This window comes from Leuciscus leuciscus, assembly GCF_965113295.1.
Source record: "Leuciscus leuciscus genome assembly, chromosome: 22".
Taxonomy (NCBI): domain Eukaryota; kingdom Metazoa; phylum Chordata; class Actinopteri; order Cypriniformes; family Leuciscidae; genus Leuciscus; species Leuciscus leuciscus.
Genome location: NC_138746.1, coordinates 31,857,216 through 31,877,786, shown reverse-complemented (window position 1 = coordinate 31,877,786; position 20,571 = coordinate 31,857,216). Strand labels below are relative to the sequence as shown.

Genomic DNA, 20,571 nt, shown 5'->3' with positions numbered 1-20,571 from the left:
TTTTGTCATTGAAATCCCAATCAGAGCCTTGCCTCCACATACAACATAGTGTGTGTGTGTGTTTTATTTGATTCATGACACTCTCCAGGGTTGGGAATAATGCGTTACAATTGGGCTGGGTGGGAGGACACTACATACTATGCAACGATAGAAATGAGTCAGCTGGCTGAGATTCTGCTTTGATTCTGCAAAAAGTCTGACAGCAAGCGGAAAACTATAGTCTTCTCACTTCCAGTGTAGACAGCATGGTTGATTACGTTGGGAGCAATACATTTTTTTAATTAGTGTTAATTTTGGTAACGAAAGACATGTTCGTCGACAACCTTTTTTTCACGACAAGACGATGACGAGACGACACCAACATCATTAAACGATAACTGTGACTATATGCATGGAATATCATTGACGAAAAAAGACGAGAGTATATTGCAGTTAAAAATAAAATCTTGCTGATGATCTAAAAACCATAATGACCATCATTTCCATAATGACCAAAACAATCTACCAAGAGCAGCGCAAAATTAGCATCTGGTTTAAAACATGTTTTTTGGGGGGTGTTAACTAATGGCGCAAATACTTCTAAACTGACTTATTACGCAAACCTTAGTACATCACCTTACATGATTAATGTAAATACTCTCCTCCCATAAATTTGTTTTCGATTTTGGAAACTCCTACAAATGCATATGCAATAAGGTCAGCTGCAAAAATAACCCTGTCCACGCCTTTTCAGCGCTAATTCTTCACTGTGTGTCTTTAGTAAATCCTGACAGAAGTTTTTAATGGCAAAGAGGGTTTGCGCTGGAGCAAGCTTTTAGAAAATCTGGCCTTAAATTCATTAATATTAACATTCTAACTACTATTAACTAACAAACAACTCTGATCAACGAATTAGTAAGTACTTTTTTTTTTTTTTAACTACAAAGAAACTATAAAAAGTTTCATAATCAATGCAAAAATGCTCAATTAATGTATAACTGATTAATTTATTACTCATCTCATTACCTACGACAAAATATGACAGCGACACTTTATTACCTTTTCTCACCATGTTTTATGAGCACAAGTTTTCATTCACAGTAATTACCGTCTCTCTTAAGTTAATGGAAAGTATCCGTTCTAGACGCAGCACTCCTTCTCCAATAACTTCGTCCCTTTTCACTGACTTATGAAAACACATGCCATCATTCTTGTGTACTCAACCTCAGAGGAAGCTTTCAATGCCACTGTCTTTCTTGGCGGTGGCCTTCGATGTCAATGTGAAAAGCTTAAATCACTTTTGATAACAACATTGCTATAAAGCCCGGCGACTGTACCTCGCTTATGGCCATCGACAGGGCTCTTTTAAGCTGCGATTTATTGAGATGAACCACCATTAAACAGACGTTTAGCTGAAGTGTCTGTCCAAGGCAACCTCAGCCCACAGGCTATTATTATGGGAAGCTGCCTGAATATCTTTTAGATTGCTTATACCCTATTAAATCAAAATTAAAGTTTGAGGCTTTCAAGCTACGTATATTAGCTATGAAGTCCTATAATAACTCTTTAATATAAAGAGTTGTAAAGCATGCAGTATCATGTTTGATACGCAAATTCTTAAGACCTCTAAACTGCCATTATTATCAAAACTTTGCTGAAAAACTTATGCCCTTACTTGGGCATACTTGCCCATGCCCCTTGCTTTTTTAGCAAGTAAAGGATGGGACTAGTTTTCCCAGTGAACGTTAGAGAAATCCCTGTTTCTCGTACTTTGCGATTTTAATCCCGTCCGAATCTGCCAAGTCTGTATTTTTCTCTCACAACATCTGTAAAAATCCCAGAGCAAGTTCCTACTGTTTTTCGGCAAACTCAATGGTCCTCATGAGAAATCTAATCTCGCCCGAATGCGAATGTCTGATTGCTGATATTGTATTATCCCAACGCTTCTCCTCATGTGTTTTTGACCTGCCTGAGCTACTGTTAGTGCACCAATCTTCCACATGCTGCACCTTTCAATGTGGATTGTTTTTATTTATTTTTTTATTTATTTTATTTAACCTTTATTTAACCAGGTAAGCACATTGAGAACACTTTCTCATTTACAATGGCGACCTAGCCAAGATAAAAGCGTCAAGGTACAAAAGAACATAAAGTTACACATATAATTACAAGACAAAGAAGTACACAATAAGCGTAGTATGCAGGTCAGCAGATCGAACATTAACACATTTATACAAATAGTGCAAAAAGTGTCAATATATGGAGGTAAATGATTGATAGATAAAGTGGCGTTGCTCTGTGCCATACAATCAATGGAGGGAATAAATGTAAAGGTCTAATAAGGATGTACTGTTGTCAGGTACAAAGTGGCTATGCTTAGAACAATATAAAAGGTGGCAAAATTGCAAAATAGCGAGTGACCATTGCTGGATGGGGAATATGCAAAAACATCGAAACAAAACAAAAACAGAGACATTAGGAAATGTATTAGGAAAAAATTAGGAAAAAGTATTTTTCTAAGTATTAGGAAAAGTATTAGGTAAAAGTACCAGTATTAGGGAAAAAAAATGTATGGAGAGCCACATCGCGGAAGATTGGCCACTTTAGCGCCAGGTAAGATATGATGGAATGAAGCAACTTAGGTTTACTTGATTATCTATATCTTTTTTCAATTTTTTTAGAAGAATTATGTTAAAATGTGAGTATATCAAATATGATCCATCAGAATGTATTTTTTTTCATATTCATATCTCAATAATCATTGTATTGCATTGGATTATATATGTTTCAGAACTACATAGCTTTGATAATAAATCTAAGCATTTAAATATCACCTTACTAAGACATGTTATTGGGAGATAAAGAGTGACACTGATATGTATATGCATTTTATGTAGTCAGTTATAAAGATCTCATTGATTGACATTAGCTATCAGAATTTAATCTCAATGTTTGGCCATAAATGTCAGCGTCTGCACCAAATTGCATATTGTTGCTCAGTTTGGGCTTCTGAATAAAACAGAGGTGTTTTTTTATTTCCTTCTCGAGTGTGAGCCATAGACGTTGGAACCATAGACGTTGGAACAGGGGGGGCGGGGGGGGCGGCCGCCCCCCCACCACCCCTTTTCCCCACCCCTCTAGGGGTCAGCCAGCTGTTTTTTTCGTTGTTTTTGGTTTTCGTTTTATATATACAGAATCTGAATTAAATGTGTTTGATTTAAGCCTACATTTCAACATTTTGTGTCATAAAATTTCTTGTTTTTAAGCCTTTCGCACGTGCGGTCACACCGTTGTGATCAGTCTAGGCTGGTCCCTGGAGCGTTTCACACCGGTGTGATCAGAACGGTCAGTGCATCACATGATCAACTGCTAAATTAAAAATAAACCACATACTGTTTATTTTAGGTTTCAGACATATAAATTCACATAAGTAGGCTACTAAAAAAACAATACATTTAGAATTTGTAAAATACACACTGATGTCTATGCATAGACATCAGTGTGTATTTTACAAATTCTAAATGTATTGTTTTCGGAGGTAATAATAATCCTTTCCATTATAATTCGACACGTTTTATTCATCAGATACACATTGTGTAAGTAACTTTAATGTTTACTCTATTCTTCTCCCAGTTCACCAGCCACTTACTTTTATGTATTTCGGGAGAAGTGGATGAATGTGAAATTTACACGTGTTGTAAATCCAACAGATCCGATTCTCTGAACTGCGTCTGCGGCACAAACTAACACGGCGGCGCCCATCGCGCATACAGCTCAACTAACGCGATCGTTATAAAGGTGTTTAAACAACAATACACTTCCACTTGCATATATTTGACAATCGGAATATCAGATATTTCATGCCATAGCTAACACATTTGTGAATATTCTGAATAAAAAAGGAAAAATGACATAAAAGCAGATCATCATTCCTTCAGCGCTGTTGACTTTAGAGCGCTCCGTGGATAGACTGAAGGAGTGGTCCGTGGAGCTCGCTGAACTCCAGACACACATGGCCACGTTATGACCCTGCTCTGCGTAAATGCATTGCCTCTTTTGACGCGTTTTGACATCGATTTCATTGAAGGTAAATTGGAGCGGCCACACTGAGCTGTGCGTAACGCCCACAGACTTGAAGTTAACGAGACAGAGGCTGTCCGGTAGCCTACTGTCTGAAATGGTTAACTCTGTGGCGATGCATGTGCAAAACAGGTTTAACTAATCATAAAGTAAATCAGGATACATAACACAGGCTACTATAGGCCTACACTAACACCCCCCCCCCCCCCCCCCCCCCACCACCTCCCTCAAGAATCCCGCCCCCCCCCTCTCACAATATAGTTCCCACGTCCCTGGTGTGAGCTCCGTATTTTTCTGCTTCAAGAAAACATGTTGCAAATATTCATGACTAATGTTGCCCACCAGCAAAGAAAACTTTAAGATTATAGTATAAAAAAAGATGTCGACAAATGACAGAAAGAATTGTGGGGCCTTTAAACTGCATGTTTTCTTAATGAGGACCAAATCACATCTGCCATGTCACGTGAGTGTTTTTCTAATTGCTCAAATTAGATGCAATTACAATTTCAAGACAAATTCTCCATGACCTCACAAGAGGAGTCAAATTCACAACATATGTATTGGAGAAAGGACACAATAGTGTGCGTTCTGTGTGTCTTCTTGCCGTGTGTGAGCGTCTATGGAAGTGCGCGATCTCCATTGTAATTACATCTCTCCCTCAAACCGACCTCTTCAATTTGCCTTTGAGAATTGCGCCAGGGAATTCTTCATCCAGTAATAGAATTACACAACAGTGGCAGCAGCTTGAGACTGGGATATTTAATGTCTTATATGAAATATTAACTGACTTGGTGGTTTTAATTGTCTTTTCCACCATTTAGAGCCCTCTCTCTCTCTCTCTCTCTCTCTCTCTCTCTCTCTCTCTCTCTCTCTCTCTCTCTCACTGCCTCTCTCTCCTGTTTTTTTCCCCCTCAGGAATAATAGAGAACGGTTTCAGAAAAGGACAGTTATTACTCACTTTATTAAGTGGCGGAAGGATCACATGTAATAACAGTGATTAGCCGTTCTCCATCTTCCCTCGTTTTCCTGCAGTAAACCTCAGGCAGGAGTTCAGTGTGTGTTTTTGCTGGTAAAATAGTTTCTCTTATTGAAGTTTAATGTGCAGATTCATGCAGCCGGTTGACGTCTGGTCTGACATGTCACCTGTCACCAGAATCTGCTTCACAACATATGCAGTCGAGAAAGGACATAATATGATTTATGATTTATCAACAATAGCAGAAGGAGCCGTTTACTTTTCTTAAATTATTGAACTTTGGGAATAATTCAATGGCACTTTGGGAAAAAGAGCAAAGCCGGTTGCTGTAGTGAGAAAGCTCTCATCAGGGCCTCCAGGCAAAATGGATACACATGTCTCCTGAGGAAATTCAGAAGCTAGTCATATCCTCTTAGAAAGATCTTTTGTGGTTTTACTGCTGTTCAAAGACAGAGAAGCTCTCTCAGCCCACGTCTTGTCATTCTCTTTTTCTCTGTTCTTGCTGAGGTGGTCTTCACTTGTCTTGTTCAATTGTACTAACTGTCGATCCTGAGCAGAGACTTTTGGCCAGACTGATGTCAGGCTGTAGTGAGTCTGAACTTTATACTGTGGTGCTCATGTGGGTGTCTGATCTTACACTAAAATCTGGTCAAATATTGTGAATAAATTGACAACTGTTGTGATTGTTATATTGCTACTGCTTAAAGGTTTAGTTCACCCAAAAATGACAATTATCCCATAATTTACTCAAGCTCAAGCCATCCTAGGTGTATATGACTTTCTTCTTTCAGCCAAACACAATCAGAGAATATCCTGGCCCTTCCAAGCTTTATAATGGGAGTGAATTGTACCGGAGATTTTGAAGCCCAAAAAAAGTGCATCCATCCATCATAAAAGTAATTCATACGGCTCCAGGGTGTTAATAAAGGCCTTCTGAAGTGAAGTGTTTCTGTAAGAAAAATATCCATATTTATAACTTTATAAACTATAATCACCTAGGATGGTTTGAGCTTGACTAAATTATGGGATAATTTTCATTTTTGGGTGAACTAACCCTTTAAGCAGTAGCACAATCGGAGTTATTTATAAAAAAATATCCTGGCTCTTCCAAACTTTATAATGGGAGTAAATGGTACCAGAGATTTTGAAGCCCAAAAAAGCACATCCATCCATCCATCATAAAAGTAATCTGTACTGCTCCAGGGGGTTAACAAAGGCCTTCTGAAGCAAAGCATTTTTGTAGGAGAAATATTCATATTTATAACTTTATGAACTATAATCACTGGCTTCCGGTAACTGGCGCACGCAAGTCTAGTTCCGGCGAAAGAGAGTGACCTCTGACCCCACGCGTCTTCACACGTATACCTAGGATGGCTTGAACTTCAGTAAATTATGGGATAATTTTCATTTTTGGGTGAACTAACCCTTGAAGTATGAAGATTAAAAGGTCAAAAAGGCATAAAATCACAGTGAAACAGCAGCTCTCGTGTTTAACGTGTTATGTGGAAACTACAAACTAGCATGTCAGTCGTCTCCACAAAATATTAATCGAAACCTTATATTGCTGAAAATTCAGCTTTGCCATCACAGGGATAAATTACATTTTCAAATATATTAAAATAGATAACAGCTTTTTAAAATTGTAATTATATTTCACAATATTACAGTTTTTACTGTATTTTTGATCAAATTAATGCAGCCTTGGTGAGCAGAAGAGACTTCTTTCAAAAATATTAAGGAACTTACCGAATTTAAACTTTTGAACGGTAGTGTAAATGAAAATTGTATTTCAATGTGCAATATATTTGTTATGACAGTGTTATGTTTTCTTAAATGTTCTGGTTAAAACTCTATATTTTGACAGAAAACTGTGAAATACTGTCACTTCTTTTTCTGTGCAGTGTTTCATTATTAGATTTGTGTTGTAGCCAAAAATATTAGGAATGTGAAATTAATGAGAACCTGGAGTGATTTGCATTCACATAAACACACTGCTCTGAGACTGCTGAAAACACTGAATCATGAAGCCCACACTGAGTATGTTTAATGAAGCCCTTTGCAGATTAATAATCACAGTTTTCTTTTTCAATTATCTAACTGTGCAACCCTAAATTGTTTGATAACCATGTTGTCAGGGCACTAAAGATGTTAATATAGGTACATGCTCTATGCAGTTTTAGATGCTCTAACACATTCATTGGTTCATTAGGTTTAAGCGCAGTGTTTAAGGAGCATTTGCACTCCTCTACTGCCATATTAAAGCGCATATAATCCATGGGTAATGGAAATGTATCATGTAGCCTGTCACTATATCTCTAATCCTGTTCCCTGATTGATGTAGTTAACTCAAAGTGCATGTGCTTTCTCTTTATTTCAGAGATCAGCAGGGTACGAAAGGACATGTACAATGACACATTAAACGGCAGCACGGAGAAGAGAAGCTCAGAGCTCCCGGACGCCGTCGGCCCCATCGTTCAGCTCCAAGAGAAACTCTATGTGCCTGTTAAAGAATATCCAGACGTGAGTCTCAAACCTAAAACACCTTCACACGGTTCGCTGCAAATACACTTACACCTGTATTCCGATCACTAGGTTTTAAATAATTAATGGCATTATTGCAAGAGCACAAAAATGCAATGAGAAATGATTAAAAATGAATGCTGAGAACCTTTCAGTCACATGAAAAGTCTCAGGCAGCACTTGAAGGTCAGCTCATATGATTCGAAATCAATCTCTGCATACACACACAAGCTCTTTACTGAACCTCAATGAGTAAATGGAATGGTAAATAACTGTGCAGTTCCTCCGCATGGCTCTTATTTAATTACAAAGACATACAAGTCAATGCAATCTAGTTTTCCTTGCATTAAGACATGGGCCCACGTCCAGTATATTGATTTCATTAAGAAGTGAGGTTGCACAAAGTGTTTGAGTCCATTTTATGAGTCCATTTAATTTATTGTGTTATTAAGCTGATGGTTTGTGGTCGACTGTCGCTGTGCGTCTGAGCAGTAAATCCAAGAGTTTTTTCTTAGCCTAGAGTTCATGTATCATAATCAAGTTTTTTCATTTAAAACTGTTTATTATCAAAGGGATAGTTCACCTAGAAGTTAACATTCAGTCATCATTTACACACCCTCATGTTATTCCCAACCTGAATGACTTTTCCTTGTCCCATTGAAAAAGATCCTGGCCTGTTTCCATAGAATGAAAGTGAATAGGGAGAAAGTTGGAATTTTTACGCATCATGTCAGGTTTTATCATTAGTTTGATCAAATGTCATTGTCATCAAAGTCTCTGTTTACTCCTGGTATTAAGATGCGTTTTGGTCGGTCGGATCACAAGTAGACGAGGGAGACACATTCCCATTTACACCTGGTGTTTTAATCCGTCTCTTTTGTCCACTTTCATCCACTTCTGTCCTGATTTCTTCGAGGGGAGGGTCTATGGGCGGGTAAATATATGGGCTTTTTCAAATCTTTCAATCTAATATGGACAAAATAAGCTCACGCAATTTACAAATGAACGTTCATCTTTTATGTTACACAGAACAAAATAAATGAGTTAAAAATTGAGTAAATTAATATTTACTCAGTGAACTGTTCTGTTAAATTTAGCAGTCCTCCTGCATAGATTTTTCTGAAAGCGGTGCCCGACCCCCTGTCGCTCTCTTTGAGTGTTTGCACATCTCTAGTAACAGGGGTGACATTGAATTCTCCCTCGCCTTCCCAGTTTGTGTTGAGTCAGACCCGCTGAACCGCTTCACCAACAACCCAGTCTGTGGTTAACAAATCTTTCAAGCAATCGCCGTCAGATCCTGCTTGCCTAAGGCTCCCGGCCCTGAGGAACCGGCCGAGTTCCCAGCTGATTGATCCCAATTAACTTCTTCTGTCCCAGCTTGATTCCTGCATGGCCAGCACTAATCGAGTCTCTCCAGCAGGGGCGTAAACACTGTTTATGGGATTACGGTCCTCCATTTCGCTGAAGTTTTCTGGTTTATGCGTCTGTATTTCCCGCGGGAGAGGGCCGCGCTGTTTAACAACGCTGATGCAGTGCTGCCTGAATGTTTTTGACTAATTCATGCCTCAACCTATAGCGTTTATTACGTGGCCAGACATGCTTGCTTGAGCCATAAAATGCAAACAATGAGAGTGGATAAGAGGATATTTGAAAGTCAATGAAGTTGTTCCAGAATGATTGTATCCTTCTTACCGGCAATAAGAATGTTAATATTTTATTGTTTCCTGTGCATAATACTGGAACTTTATAAAAAGATAATTTCATTTCATATTCAATTACAACTCCAGTTTGCAAGGATATGATGCTTTCTGTCTGCAGTGTTTAATGCATTGTGGGTAATTTAGCTCCTGCTCTTAAAAGTCTGAGAGTTAGCCAACACTGCAGTAAAGGCCGTCGTGATTGTGTGTGTGTGCGTGTGTGTGTGCGTGTGCATGTGCGTGTGTGTGTGTGTGTGTGTGTGTGTGTGTGTGTGTGTGTGTGTGTGTGTGTGTGTGTGTGTGTGTGTGTGTGTGTGTGTGTGTGTGTGCGTGCGCGTGCGTGCGTGCGTGCGTGCGTGCGTGCGTGCGTGCGTGCGTGCGTGCGTGCGTGCGTGCGTGCGTGCGTGCGTGCGTGCGTGCGTGCGTGTGGGTGTGCGTGTGTGTGTGCGTGTGTGTGTGCGTGTGTGTGTGTGTGTGTGTGTGTGTGTGTGTGTGTGTGTGAAAAGGTTCTGGCCGCCCTTGCTGGTCTGAAGGACACCCAGGATCATTATACGTGAGTTTGGAATCATTAGGAGTTGGAGGATGAGCAATAAAAGATGTCCTCAAATAGCTTTCAGTGTCTATGGAGTTATCCATATCCAGAGAGAATAGAATTTATATTATAAAAACGAGTATAAAAAATTGCCTATATCACATGATCTAAACAGTTTTTTGTTTTTTTTTCATTTGTTTTATTTCATAGTTGTGTAATTTCTGCACCGATTGTGTGACCAAACATAAAACATCATGACCGTTGGTCAAGCCAGTGCTGGTGTGTCAGGCGTTTTGTTTACACTTTTCTGGGGAAATAACATATGAAAGACTTACTGCATATTAAGTATTTTAATATTGAAAAATGGACTTCACCTTTATACTTGTTGTAGAGCATCTCTGGGGAGCCTGTATCTCTGTATTTCCTCTGCTGAGGTCAGAACAGCCTCGATCTCTCCCAGAAGAAATCTGATCGAGAGGTGGAGTCATGTTTAGTGCTGGAGACCCCCTCTGGACATTCATTCACTTTCAGCCATTAGTCATTAACTATCACAGCTTCTCTTCAAAAGATGCCAATTATCGTCCTCGAAAGGTTGCGGCGTGTGTGTGTGTGTGTGTGTGTGTGTGTGTGTGTGTGTGTGTGTGTGTGTGTGTGTAGGCATGTATATTTTGATGTTTACATGAGCCTTAAAATGTCTATATTAACTGTTCGTAAAGCATTTCTTACATAAAGGGTTGCATTGAATTTATATCCACAATGATTTTGCTGACAATTTAAAGTTGAGCAACATTGTGAATATACTGTAGGTTTCAGTTTAATGGACATTTAATAAGCCCATTAGCCCTAAAAGTATTATATATATTAGGGTTTGAACGACTTTTTTGAAAAACATTTATGTGATTAAAGTCGAGTCGACTAGTCGCTGATGACATCATTTAATGAACAAATAAGCCTGAACCTTGAGCTGCGACTTGAATGCGGGTTGCATTGTGCTTAGCTACAGATAAAATAGCACAGTAAAGATTACATTTATATGAATGCATTAGTGAGAGAATGATTGCGTGTGAATTAAGTCTAGCCGGCAGTGTCTCTCTAATAGTGAAACTAAGAGTTACTTTAGTTACTAAGAAATATATGATAGAACTTTTCAGTTTCTAAGCTGTTTTATTGATAAATTACAGAACAGTGTTGACAATACATGTCTGCACTACTGAATGTTTTTGTGTGTGTGGGCTACTATCTGTATGTGTGTGTTACAAACAAGGGGCAACATTCTGATCTGAAAAATGAAGCCTACCCGGAAGTGCGAAAAACTGCAATACATCGAAAATCCGCTAGGGGAAGGTCCCAAAAGGGAGCAAATGTCCATAGCCCCCATGTTAAAATGTCCGTTTTCACAGCATAAAATCATGTTTTTACAGGTTGGTCCCATGGACTTTTATTGGATTTTTCGATAGGTTCCGAGTGCCTGACAACGGCGAGGGTAGTGAATTTTTTTCTAACTCGTTAGTTTAGATAGTATTTAGATATAAAATGTATGACAATAAGGGCGTGGTTAACTTTGATTGACAGCTTGATTGACAGCTGAAAGGCAGCGCCACGGAGAATGACAACATAAGAAGCGCCATTTTTTAATACAGTTGACATATAATACTACTGTTTCTGTATCATGAAATGTAGTTTTAAGAGTTTTTCAGGCGAGAATGTAGTTGTTTAAAGCTCAAATCTGTGGTTTATTTATAAAGATTTATGAAAATTGTATCCAGTTGTGAGATCCAGCGATGACCAGGCGCTCGGCGCGATGTACCCCGCCTGGAGCAGCCTTTCATCGGCTAGACGTTTTGAGGTTTGCCGCGGACTCTGGCGTCTCTGTAGTGGTTAAACATGAGATATAATTCGTCTTGTCTATATCTAACGGGCGATTTTTGGTCTCGTGAATCTATAATTTGTTCCCTGGGCAATCGTTTTGGCTGAGGGGAAGTTTCATAACTTTATAAGCTATATTTAACTTGTACCGTTGTATGGTTAGACTAGATCGAGCGCTGACTTTTTATGTTTGACTGAATTGTTTGCTTTATTTGTATAGCTTCTTGTAACTTTACCTTTTACTTATACTTTTATAATAGCTAATATTGATAAAACTGAAATTTAACAAAAAGAGACTGGGTTGAGTTTTGTCATTTTAAATTTTAATACAACGAAGATTATCTGTAATGCTGTTTACTGCAACATCTGTTGTTTAGTACAAATGCACATATTGCCTGGACCATATTAAAATGTTTAATATTTTTATATTATATTTAAAACGAAAAGAGGCAGGTTTGTGTTTTATATTTCGTTTTGTTATAAATAGGCAAACGTTATGTGCAGTGAATATAATCAATACGCGTTGCCTGAACCACATTTGTGTGGCTATAATGTTTAAGATTTCTTTAAATGAAAACGAAAAGAGTTAGTATGGTGTTTTATAACATATTTCGTTGCCTAAAATATACACAGAGATAACCGGAGTAGCAGAGCGAGCTGAGTGACGCGCGCTGCGTCAGAAGGTGGGCGGGGTTAGGATTTCCCAAGATTTTCCAAGATGGCGCCGCCCATACCCCCCATAAACGGCTTCAAACCCGTTCTTCAGAAAGTCTATGGGTGACGTCACAGACGCTTTGTCCATATTTTTTACAGTCTATGGTTACAAAGCAGCAGCGCATTAGTTTAGAACAGTGATTAACTCACGTCTACAATAAGCTGTTTAAAACTTGCATTCAGCCGATCAATTTTGAGCATCCAGATGGTCTTATCAAACATATCTTGTGGAGCGCTCTCGGAGTACACCTTTAATTGTCATTTTAACTGTTGGAAACAGAGCATAAAGTGGATTTCGAATATTTTTTATCCTGTTGCGCCCTCTATAGGCCATGATCAGCAACTAGTCGACGTCAAGCTTAAAGCGTCATGGGAGAACATTAAAGTCAACTAGTCTGTGCACCCCTAATATACTGTATATATATATTAATAATTTTGTTTTGCTTATTACCGAGAATGCTTTGTACAGAAATCCGTTCTGCTACCATTTCATGAATGAGGCTCAGTGTGTACACGAGCATCACACCACAGAGTCCTCCAGGCAGGCTCAGAAATCTCTAATTATCTCATGGCGGGCGGTCGCTGATATTTCCAGGTCAGGGGCAGGATGACATGATAGATTTATAGATGAGGTATAGTATGAAGGGAAGAACATGAAAGAGAGAGTGAGGAAGATAAGCAGCCTGGGATGTGCGGCGGTGATGAATGTGAGGGTATGATGAGGTCGGGGAATCGGGGCAGAGGAACAGCGGCCTGCCCCGCCTGATAAAAGAGAGGGAACGGCCCCACGCGCAACCCGAGCGCCCCACACACACTCGTCTCCCAGACAGGCACGCAGCGGCACAGAAATTAATTTGCTCCTTCAAACCCGTGCTGTGTCGCCCCTCTCCCGGCAGCACGCACCCGTTCCGATTTGCTGAACAATGTTATTAGGCTGGGAAAGACAGTCGTCCTAGAAGAGCGCTGCTGCTTGAGATGATTGTTGCCTTTCATTCCAAAGTACAAATCTACAGTTATTGTTGTGTGTGTGTGTGTGTGTGTGTGTGTGTGTGTGTGTGACAGAGATAATGTTAGGGAGAAGACATCAGGCCGTGGAGGAAGAGCACTATAAATACTCTGCTCAGGGTCTTGGAAGGGACAAAGCTTTTAATTGTTGAGCGTGGAGCGAGTGAGTGAACCGCTGCTGTCATTTATCATTTCTCCCTGTGTGTCCTTTTTTGGGTCAATCTCGTCCAGACTCTGGATGAACAGCTATCACAGATTATTAATCATTATCAACATAAGCTGCAAGATTGATTCCCCTTCCTCCTAGCATGCAACAGTGGACCCAACACATATTTGGACACTGTAGACAAAAATGAATGTCATTGCTTTCAATACCAAATAGCAAACCATGTGGCATCTGCAAACAAATCTCAGAACTTAGACTTTGATCAGCTGGTGATTTTTAATTGAATATATTGTAGTGTAATTTATTCCTGGTGGCAAAAGTTGAATTTTCAGCATCATTACTCCAGTCTTCAGTGTCACATGATCCTTCAGAAATCATTCTAATATGATGATTTGCTGCTCAAGCAACATTTCTGATTATTATCAGTTGAAAACAGTTGTGCTGCTTCATATTTTGGGGGAAAATTATGCATTTGTTCGAAATAGAAATCTCTGTCACAATTATTGAACATTGTCTTTCTTTACTGTCACTTTCATCAATTATGCATCCTTGCTGAATTAAAGTTTTTTATTGTATTTTTTTGACTTACCAATCCTGAACAAAACGTAAATGCCATTTAGTTTGTGATTTTTTTAAATGTGACTTAAAGTAAGTGTTCAGAACTTTTTTGGGGGGCCAGTAAATATGTGCATGGTGTTCATTACCTGAAAATGTATTAATAGTAATTAATATCAAAAGAGACTTTGGATTAGAAGAGGAGTATATTCCAGAAGAAACCTTTTCTGACATGTTTTTCCTCAAATTTCATTTAAGTAGTAATTTAAGAACATAAAGATAGGCACAAATAAGAAAATTGTTGTCATAGTATATGCTATAAAACAGTGGTTCTCCCCTTGGTTTGGCCATGAGACCCACATTTCCCCTGGACACTATAAGCCACTCCCCAATATTTTAGGAATTTGAACCAAGCAAATATTTCTCAAAAATGGTTGACACACACAAGTACTGTGCCACTTTACTTAACATACACATACATTGTAAGAATATCACTAACAAAAGGTAAACAATTTATATCCCACCCCCATTCATACTATTTATTTTTCTTGCATTTGGGTCTTGACCCACCGGCTGAGAATCACAGCTATAAAATTAATGTTAATCTTTTAGCTCAGATAAAGAAGAGTAATCAAATGAAAAATGTTTGTTTTCATTTCGAAATCTCATTTTCGAAATCTAATTTAGACATTATGATCTTGTCTGAAGCTCTAGAGATCATGCGTGAGATTGCTGGGGTCGTTTTGTTCATTTGAGAGACTTTTCTTCCTTTAATCTCATCACTGTTGAAGAGAAACAACTGAGATGTTCAAGAGTGGTTATTTGTGATTTTTTTATTCCTTTTGTGACTAAAATCCCAAGACACTTTCAGACAGTTTTTGCTGTTTTTCCCCCAATATTTTGAAGTCTGTCTGCTTTGTCCACTGAGTGTACATTATACTCAGGGCTTGACATTATCTTTTTTGCTCACCAGCCACTGTGTGACTAGTGGTTTTCCAAAGTTACTCGCCACTCAGCATTTTCACTGGCTACAATTTTGACATCGATACCATGAGGAAAAGCTGCCATATAGACAATTTTAATATTATCTCATAATTTAGGAAGCAGGGTTATTAGGCTGCTGTCACTTTAAGACCTGACACACTGATCCATTATACTGTTACAAAATGCATTTTCTTTATCAACTCTTTACATTCACTTAAAGCATAACTGACTGTGTTTACGTGAATACTCAACAAGACTGGCGTTTTGACATTATTTTGTATGTATTTGACTGTTTAAGTGCAATAAACAGTGAAAAAGAACAAAATTTAGCACTGAGAGGAGGCTTTATGTGCGCGCACTTTGAGTGTGAATACAGTTTCACTTTACTCGACCTGTACCATGGCACTCAGAGACGCTGCTATGTCGGGAAGACTGTTGTGTTCAGATAGTGAGAGTGTGTGTCCTTGCGGCTGTATGTACATGAAGGGCAGTGTGTTGAGCACGTGTGTGTTTGTGATTAGTCCTGTCATGCAGGAGATCTGGATGCCTGCTCTTCCTCTCTCCAGGTGCCATTGTTTTAATTAAATGTGTCTGATGGGATGGACCCATAACTCAGGACTGAATGAGGGTCTAATGAAAGTGGAACTACTGGACGTTAACTGGGGTATTGGCTGCCGTACCTGCAGCAGCTGGTGTTGATTAATACTGTGGGACTTCATCACTATTCGCGTGTGTGTGTGTGTGTGTGTGTGTGTGTGTGTGTGTGTGTGTGTGTGTGTGTGTGTGTGTGTGTGTGTGTGTGTGTGTGTGTGTGTGTCTGACCTCACGACCTCACTATGCAGTTTTGTAGCTTCGTGAATTACAGAAGTAAAAATGCATTAATGAAAGTGCAGTCCTTTGATTATGGGGTTGCATAGTTTCCATGGACATGGCATTTTAAGGTTGTGTTTTTTTTTTGTTTTTTTTTTTGTTAAATGAATCATTTGGAAGAGTCTTGGAAATGTCTGTTCATTGTTACCTTTTCTGCCAGATCTGACGCGTGAAATTCACTTTCATTGATTTAACCTAATGAGATCATATTGATTCGGTCATATCAAATAATATTTTTGACTTTATTAAAGCCAGTTAATTTAGATGTTATCACATTAGGTATATTTTTAGGGTCCCTGACAAAACATATTCTTATAGTGTATTGTAAATTAAAATCTTTCTACTTTCACTACTGTTCAAAAAAAGTGTTTTTGAAGTAATAACAGAAATATTGTGAATGTCCAACCCGATCTCACGGGAAAACGTACAAATTCTACGAGGTGGCTTATTCGTACGAATTCATACGACCTGACTCGTACAAATTAGTACGATTTTTGCAAAATCGTACATATTTTACGAATTTGCCAATTCGTATGAATTCATACGAATGACCTACCCCTGACCCCGCCCCTAAACCTACCCATCACGTGGGTTTAGACAAATCGTACAAATTCGTACGAGTGAGGTCGTACGAATTAGTACGAATTAGCCAACTTTTTATCATTCGTACGAATTCGTACGAATTGGTCGTGAGATAGCGTTGGAATGTCACAGTCTGTTGTATTTTCTGTTTCGCTTTCAAGGACTTTTAGTTTGTTTATGGTGTTTGTTTATGTGTTTCCTTTCTGTTTACGCTTGTTGCCATGGTTATTCATAATTTCATTGATTGTCACTCACCTGTTCCTCATTTTCTCATTAGTTCTCTCAGTATATAGTGCCTTTGTTCAGTTAGTTCAGGGTCTGGTGTTGTTTGTGTAGTGCACACTGTTGTGTTACCTTTCTCGTGGTTTGTCTTTTGCTTTGTTTTATTTAATAAAGTTCACACTGCATTTTAGATCCAATTCGCCTCACCTCACCTCACCTCGTATTCATCCTCAGCCAAGCCGTGACAGTGACATTTTTTTATTTTAATACATTTTAAAATGTAATTTACTTTGTAATTTACTTGACAATTTCAGTAATTTGCTTGATGCAAAGTTGAATTTTCAGCATCATTACTCCAGTCTTAGTGTCACGTGATCGTTCAGAAATCTTTCTAATACGATGATTTTCTGCTCAATAAGCATTTTTAATTATCAATGTTGAAACCATGATAATTTTTTTCAGGATTCTTTGATGAATATAAAGTTCAATGAACAGCATTTTGTAACATTATAAATATCTGTATTATCACCTTTAAATAATTTGTTGTTGAATAAATATATTAATTTCTTTTTGAAAAATTGAAGAAAAAAAAATACTGACTAAACATTTGAACGGTTGTGAATATTTAATTGGCTATAGATATGCTCTTGAAAAGAACTTGCGTTGAAAAAATGGCCAAAAAGCTTCAGAAATCAGAATGATTTATGAGATGGGTTTGAATAAAAATTATTTTTAAAATGTGTGAATCCTATTAATAATTATGTATAATTACTTAATTTAAATTTGTATAGTTATAATGGCCTTGTCATAATAATACCCAAATGCATTATGAATTTCTAATCCAAATTACATGTTCAGTTGTCCTCTTTGAAAATAATTATTAATCCTACACAGATAATTAAACCAAATATTAGCAAATATCAGAATCGAGCCGAAACGCTGTCAGAGTTAATATTTAAACCCATCAGTGTGTATTTGTTCTGATTCCTGGTTCCTGATGAAAGTGCGTGGTGAAATTATGATATGAACAGATGGATTGAATAATAGATTGAGTGTTTCATGGAATAAGGTTATAGATTCCAGCATCTATTCTTAAAACCTTTTCTGCGGTCCACCACTTAAAACGCTCCCGTACTCACTCCGGCTCTGCCCACGGTGAGTCTTCTCATTACTCTGGTGATAATAAACAATAACACGCACACAGGGGAGACGTGCGGCGGCGTTCCGGATCACCTCGCGGCTAATGAAGGTTAATTAGGGTTCATTAGGACATGATGAGTGCTCGTAACACCACCACAGCCCTCAGCTTTACTCCTGCAGGGCTCCTCGGTTCCTCCCTCTCCTGATGGACACCTGAACATCACTCCATTTCACTGAGAGTTCAGACATGCTCCAGTGCAATTACAATATATCACCAGTATATTAGGATATAATATGCTGTATCAGTGTTTCCTATAGCCTCGTAAATGATCAATACGATCAAAACTTTGCTGAAAAACCTGTCGCACACTATATCTACATGCCTTCTGTCGTCTGATTAATATTTTATATTTTTTAGCACATAAAAGACCGTTTAGTATAATTGTAAAAACATCCCACTTCAAGTCGTGGTTCATGTGTCTTTTCGCTGTGAAATCTTTACCGGTTTTCAGATTGTTAGCAATATTTCAAGATGAGCACTTACTGAACTGATGGAACTTAGGTTCACTTGATACTTGTTTTTTTTTATTTTTTGTTTTTTTTATCATGTTCAAATGTGAGTATCAAATATGATCCATCAGGCATCAGGAAGGTCAGATCAGATCTCTCAATCATCATTGTATTTGCATTGCATTATTAGTTTTAAAACTACAGTGCTTTGATCATAAAACAAAACATTTAAATTGGTATTATTGGGAGATATAGAGTGACAACTGATATGCATTTTTATATAAGTAGTCTGCTATACTGTTATAAAGATCTCATTGATTTACATTAAAAACTATCAGAATTTCATCTAACTTTTTAGCCGTATAAATATCAGCAGCTGCACCGAATTACATATTTTTTACCAGTTTGGCCTCTTAATAAAAAATGAGGAGTTTTATTGAGCTAAATATTTTAACTATATCATACTATGTGAGTCATAAAAGTCTGATTCTCAACAGAAACATATGCAGGCTTTGCAGGGTTAATACTGGAGGTGAAAATCAGTCTCATCAAGTTGCTTTAATGAAACACTAAAGTTTGTCTTTCACGAGTTTTGACAGTTCTGGGCTGAAAATATCATATTTTATTTTTTATTAAATTTTTTCAGAGAAAGACTTAACAGCGGAAGGTATTATAAATAAAACACAGGTGGAGAGTTCAGTAATTTACAGAGACAACCATCAAAGGACTGCTTCAGCAAAAACACCTGTTACATGCAGTATGTAAGATTATTATCCATAAAGCATAAGTCTGCCAGGTGTAACCCGAGCTTATTTATACAACTCAATCAATCAGATTTTTCATTTATGACTTAAAATTGAAGGTGTTACAAATGCCCTGGTATCATAATGAAAAAAGACTCATTAGATCTTGAAATAAAACCTTTTTTCTTTCTTTTTTTTTTTTAATGGTGAAACTTTTGGTTTTCTTAATTAATATGAATAACTTGTATCTTATATATTTTCCTGTATAATTGTAACTTGATTGTTACAACACATTATATTTTGTCATTAAATGTACAGTATATATGTTAAAATAGCATATTATTTCCAAGTACCCTTGAGATACACTTACCCCTGGTTAGGAATCACTGATATATATTATAATATATTTTATTTCTCCTAAACTTTGAGAGTTAAAAGATTAAATGGAGAGCAAATGTAGACTTTAGTCTCCTTCTTCTTAGATTTCATAGAAGTCTCTTTCGTCGAGCTAAAGTAAATTTCAATCTGTTTCTCACACAACGCTATTGTTTGGCTTCAGGAAATTGCCCACTAGTCATATGAACTACTGTTATGATTCCTTTATGGTGCTTTTATAGTGCAGTTTCATTCATTGTAATTACATGGAAAAGAGCTTCTAGCTTTTGTGTTCCGCAGAAGAAAGTAAGTCACACGGGTTTGTAGCGACATGAGGGTGAGTAAACAATGACAACATTTTCATATCCACTCAAAATTCCTTTGGTAGGAGGTGTCTTACATATAATGCATCGTCTAAGTAATTTGGACTTCGCTTCCCAAGTGAGCACAAACCCCCCACACACACACACACACACACACACACACACACACACACACACACACTAACAGAGTGAAATTAGACTACCACAAGGGGATCGACCAATCAATACCACTCACGGATCACCAGCACAGGAAGCAGTGATAAAACATTTGAGATCAAGTGTTGTAGATATGGAGGAATACACGCGGTTAGACGTCTCCTTTTCTCTCCACGAGTCCCCCACCTCTCCGAGAAGAGACGTGCCCTCCTTCCCCTCCCCTTGTCCTGCACAATAATGAAAACAAAAGACATCCTGCAGCAGGGAATCAGAGCGCAGTGCTATTAGAAGCCATGCAATAATTAATTTGCCTATTACCAGAGCCGACTCGTTTATCTTCATAAGATAATGCCATCACTCCCAGTCTCTGGCAGACCTGCATGCGCTCTGTCTTAAACGGCCCTAATTACGTCCCCGCTGCCTATTTTATTGTAGTTGATGGAAAACACACTTAATCTCCACTGTGCAGAATGAGTAAATAGGCTCCAGCCTTGAACAGCAGATATTAGAGTTTCCATTAAAGCCCAGTGCTTTTTTATGTGGCTTTTGTTTGGGACGCCGGAGCATTAAAGAGCT

At 38.1% G+C, this 20,571-nt stretch overlaps 1 protein-coding gene across 5 annotated transcripts in view; it reads left to right on the top strand.

The window, feature by feature from the left end:
• qkib (QKI, KH domain containing, RNA binding b) overlaps positions 1–20,571 on the top strand; it is a 113,824-nt gene that overhangs the window by 20,278 nt on the left and 72,975 nt on the right. For all 5 annotated transcript variants that reach the window (XR_014201757.1, XM_082154645.1, XM_082154647.1 and 2 more), the window contains exon 2: positions 7,413–7,555. Coding sequence is in view for 4 of the 5 variants with exons in the window: in XM_082154645.1 (XP_082010771.1) it covers positions 7,413–7,555 (143 nt within the window). In the remaining variant the exon portion in view is untranslated. The remainder of the gene's footprint in view (positions 1–7,412; positions 7,556–20,571) is intronic.